This window comes from Tamandua tetradactyla, chromosome 3, assembly GCF_023851605.1.
Source record: "Tamandua tetradactyla isolate mTamTet1 chromosome 3, mTamTet1.pri, whole genome shotgun sequence".
Lineage (NCBI taxonomy): Eukaryota > Metazoa > Chordata > Mammalia > Pilosa > Myrmecophagidae > Tamandua > Tamandua tetradactyla.
In genome coordinates, this window is record NC_135329.1 from 57,636,040 (window position 1) to 57,640,286 (window position 4,247).

Below are 4,247 nucleotides of genomic sequence, written 5' to 3' on the forward strand. Positions count from 1 at the left end.
ATGTAAGTTTCATACAGTTTTCATGTGTCACGAAATATTCTTCCCTTGTGTTTTTTTTTTTCAACCATTTAAAAATTCAAAAATCATTCTTCCACTCATGGCTATATAAAAACATTTGGCAACCCAGGCTAGGCCGTAGTTTGCAAACCCTGCTCTAGACTCTTGTTCAAAGTGTGGTCCAGCAGCTTCAGCCTCATATGGAAGCTTACTAGAAATGCAGAATATCAGGGGCCCACCCAGACCTACTGATTCTAAATCTACATTTCAACAAGATGACTCATGTGTACTTTAAGGTTGAAAAAATACTGATGCCTGGGTGACACCCCCAGAGATTCTAATTTCATTGGAATGGGATGCAACCTGAACACTGGACTCTTTTTTTTTAACCTCCCCAAGTGGTTCAACTGTGCAGCAGTTTGAGAATCAGTGCTGGAAAGTTTCCCCAAGGACAGGGCTGCCTTTCCCCCAAAGACCCCTGGTCACTCCTCAAAGCACATCACTGTGTCAGGATGATTTGTCACACTCTCAGCTCCTCTGGGACCCTGTCTAATCCTAATGTACAAACAATTTCAGACTTACCTTCTCTGGGCTTAATGTCCTCCTCCTTACAACAGATAAGATATCTGTGGTACCCATATGCTTTTAAAGCTATAAATTGATCCTTGTCTGACCACCCTTCACCCACCCAGGAGACCAGCAGAGAAAGCAGCCTCCTGTTCTCAGAGTCATCCTGGCTTTTCTCTCCAATCCCCAAGCTTCTTCCCCCCCGCTCCTGGCTCAGAGACCTCAAGCCAGCATAGGCTCCAAGGCTTCTCAAGGACTCTGGGGCTACAGGAGGACAAGAAGAGGCAGTGACCACACATTCAGCTAGCCCCAATGAGCCTGAGGGATGCACAGGGCACCATGCCACACACCACAGTCCCTTCTTTTCTGAACTGGAAGCCACAAAGCCCTCTCCTCCTCCAACAGAGCCTCGTTTGCCCACCCCAGCCCTTGCCTCCATCCTCTTCCTTGGCAGTCACTGGACTCAGTATTTATTTTACTGGAAAAATCCATGAAGGGTGGATGTACAACTCTGGTACAGCACCCTACACCCCAGAGGGACAATCCAGACCCTCTACCAAACCCTCTCCTTCCAAGGCCCACTACAACGTGGCAGCTTCCCACCCCCTCAGTGTCCCTATCACTGGAATCCTGGAACATCAGAACTGAAAGTCCTCTGAGAAATTATCCCCTCTTTATACAGAGGGAAAACTGAGGCCCAGAGAAGGGCCAAGACCTGCCCAGGCAGACCAGGCATCACTCCCACTTTCACACAGGGCTCATCCCTCGGCACCAGCTACCTCTACATAGGAAGAAAAATCAGAGCTCTGCAGTGAGAATAAATTGCAAAGCCAGAGAGGGGCCCTGCCAAGGCCAACTCTGTGCCAAGGGGATCTGCCCTTGACTGAGAACAGTGTGACCATGTCCTGCCCCCACCCCTCCTTGATCTGCATGTCCAGACCAGACCTACAGAGGCCAGAGGAGGCATCCATATGACTCCCCTCCCTCCTTATTGAGTTGTTACTCTGTGAACACCAAGAATCTCAGGTAATTATTATATCCCCATTTAATAACTGATCAGAAGGGGGATCAGAGAAGTTATCCCACAGGCCTAAGATCACACAGTTACTAAGGCAGTTGGGGGTAAGGGAGGCACTGGAGAAAAGCGTTTACAGCTCAAAGGCATCGCAGAGATCTCCCCTATTCCACAGGCTTCAAATCCAGGTCTGCCTGACTCCATTCCCTTGGCCTCTCACCCTAAGCTGGCTACCTGTGACCACACTCGGATTTGTCCATTCAGCTGGTATCTTAGAGGCATCCACGACAGAAGGAAGAATGTACACTCTTGGTCCATGCTAGAAGGACACTCTCCTGGTCTGTACAACCTCCCCTCATGGGCCAAAGTGGACGCTTCTTTTCAAAGGCCATGTAGTATCAGAGGAAATGCACAGGCTTTGGGATCATAAGACCTTGGATTGAATCCCTGCTCTGTGAGACCTTGAGCCTCAGTTTCTCTATCTGCAAAATGGGGATACTTATCTAGCAGCATTACTGGAAGGAAGAGGATTTGTGAGAAGGCCACCACACAAGTGACAAATGGTTACCACACTGCTCAGTGCCCCGTGGCACTGCTCTAGGAACTCTTTTCCCTCTTGGGAGGCTCAGGGAGCAAACTTTACCCCAGAAGGAAAGAATCACCGGCACAGAGCTTCCTGGAATGTGGCAAAGCTCTCTGGCTCTGAACCATGCATATGAGCCCTTCCTTAATTAGCTCCCAACTAAAAATAGCCCCCCCCAGGGCTGCACACCTACCTCCTGACTTGACACCTTCGAGAGCCTTAGCCATGTCTTGGGGGAGACAGCCAGCCTGTGACAGAACCTACAACACAGGTCAAGTGCACAGAGCAGGAGGCTTTATTGAAGGAGATACAGAACCAGGCACCGGCTCCCACCACCAGCCAGGCCACAGCCTCCTCTCACCCCACGCAGCCCCATGGTACGTGGACATGTGTCCCTCCCCACTGGTTCCTTGGCAGCCAGCAACATCAAGGGGTCTTACCCAGCATGTTAGAGGCACCCAAGAGGGACTTCAGAGTTTGTTTCAGGAGAGGGAAGGGAGGACAAAAGACACCCACTCTGAGGCAGTCATTGACACACCTGGCCCACCTGTCCATTCATCCACTGGTCCAGTCCATTTCTGCCTGAGACACCTCTCGTCACTTGCAGCTCTGGAGCCGGGTCCTATGGTGCTTCTCCTCAGTCAGGAGGGGAATGAAGGTGTCACTGTGGGAGATCTTCAGCCGGCTACTCCAGCTCGGCCCCTCCTTACCATCAGGCTCTGGTGGGAGATTGTCCAGGTCACTCCGGGAGCCCCCAGCCTTACTCTCACCTCCGCTGCTGGAGTTGAGCTCCATCAACTCCAGCTCATGCTTGGCTGCCGTCTCCAGGACCCGCTGCTTGTTGTAGTACCTGACGAAGTTGTTGATAATGGGGTGTATGGGGAGAGCGATGGCAATGACTCCACACAAGAAGCTGATGGCTGCGTTGAGCTTGCCCAGCGTGGTCTTGGGGTAGATGTCACCATAGCCCACCGTAGTCATGGTGATGATGGCCCACCAGAAGGACTGAGGGATGCTCTTAAACAAGGTCTCCGGGTGGCTCTGCTCCATGGTGTAGCCCAGGGCGGAGAAGACAAAGATGCCCACGGCCAGGTACATGAGCAGCAGCCCCAGCTCCTTGAAGCTGCGCTTGAGCGCATAGGTGAGGGTCTGCAGGCCGGAGGAGTGGCGTGCCAGCTTGAAGATGCGGGCGATTCGCATGATACGCAGGGCCTGCACGGCCTGTTGCACGTTGGTCAGCTCCATCATGCGCGCGCCCAGGTGCGTGAGCGTCAGGCTCACGTAGAATGGAAGGATGGCCAGCACGTCCACGATGTTCATGAAGGACAGGGCGAAGTGCAGCTTGTTGGGCGAGGAAAAGAGGCGTAGCAGGTACTCCAGCGTGAACCAGCCAATGCAAGCTGTCTCCACGTTCTCCAGCGTCGGGTGCTCCACGCGGTTGCCCTCCTCGTCCAGCACCTGCAGCTCGGGAATGGTGCCCATGCACATGACCACTGAGGAGATGAGGATGAGCAGGAAGGACAGCACGGCCACCGCCCGCGCCGGACACGACGACTCCGGCTTCTCCAAGAACTTCCACACGCACTTCTGGCAGCGCCGCCAGCCGCTCTCGGCAGTGTCTACGCCCAGGTCGTCCAGGATGAGCTGCACGCGGCGCGCGATTTCCTCCAGCTCCTCGCGTTTCTCGCTCAGGTGGCTTTTGCAACAGTCATCTAGGAACTTGAGGTCCACCTTCCAGAAGTCCATCTCGTTCTTGAAGCAGATGGGGCAGATGCCCTTCTTCATGTGGACCTCCCCAAAATAGTACACTTCGATGACACACTTGAAGGCGTCAGGGTCCCTGTCAAAATAAAACTCCCGCTTTCCAGGGTCGTAGTCGTCGCACAGGGAGAAGATGGTGTCGTAGCCCCCGGCCAGGCAGTTGATTAACTCCGCCAGCCGGGTCTCAGGGTATTGGCTGAGGAGGTCTCCGTACAGCACCTGCCGCACGCCCCCCACATTAACGACGATCTCAATGTCCTCGCCGGCTGCAGAGCTCTGGCTGTCCAGCTCCGGGAGGCTGCGCTCGCCGGACCCATCCATCCT

The 4,247-nt window shown here is 53.7% G+C and overlaps 1 protein-coding gene across 1 annotated transcript; it reads right to left on the reverse strand.

Annotated features, from left to right (window-relative positions):
* Positions 1 to 1,591: 1,591 nt before the first annotated feature.
* On the reverse strand, positions 1,592 to 4,247 carry KCNF1 (potassium voltage-gated channel modifier subfamily F member 1). The gene has a single exon (XM_077151882.1). The coding sequence runs from the start codon at positions 4,242 to 4,244 to the stop codon at positions 2,760 to 2,762; it is 1,485 nt and encodes a 494-aa protein (XP_077007997.1). The 5' UTR covers positions 4,245 to 4,247; the 3' UTR covers positions 1,592 to 2,759.

What these genes read in the sequence shown, in the direction of transcription:
- KCNF1 (XM_077151882.1), bottom strand. Translation starts at nt 4,244, where the DNA reads ATGGATGGGTCCGGCGAGCGCAGCCTCCCGGAGCTGGACAGCCAGAGC.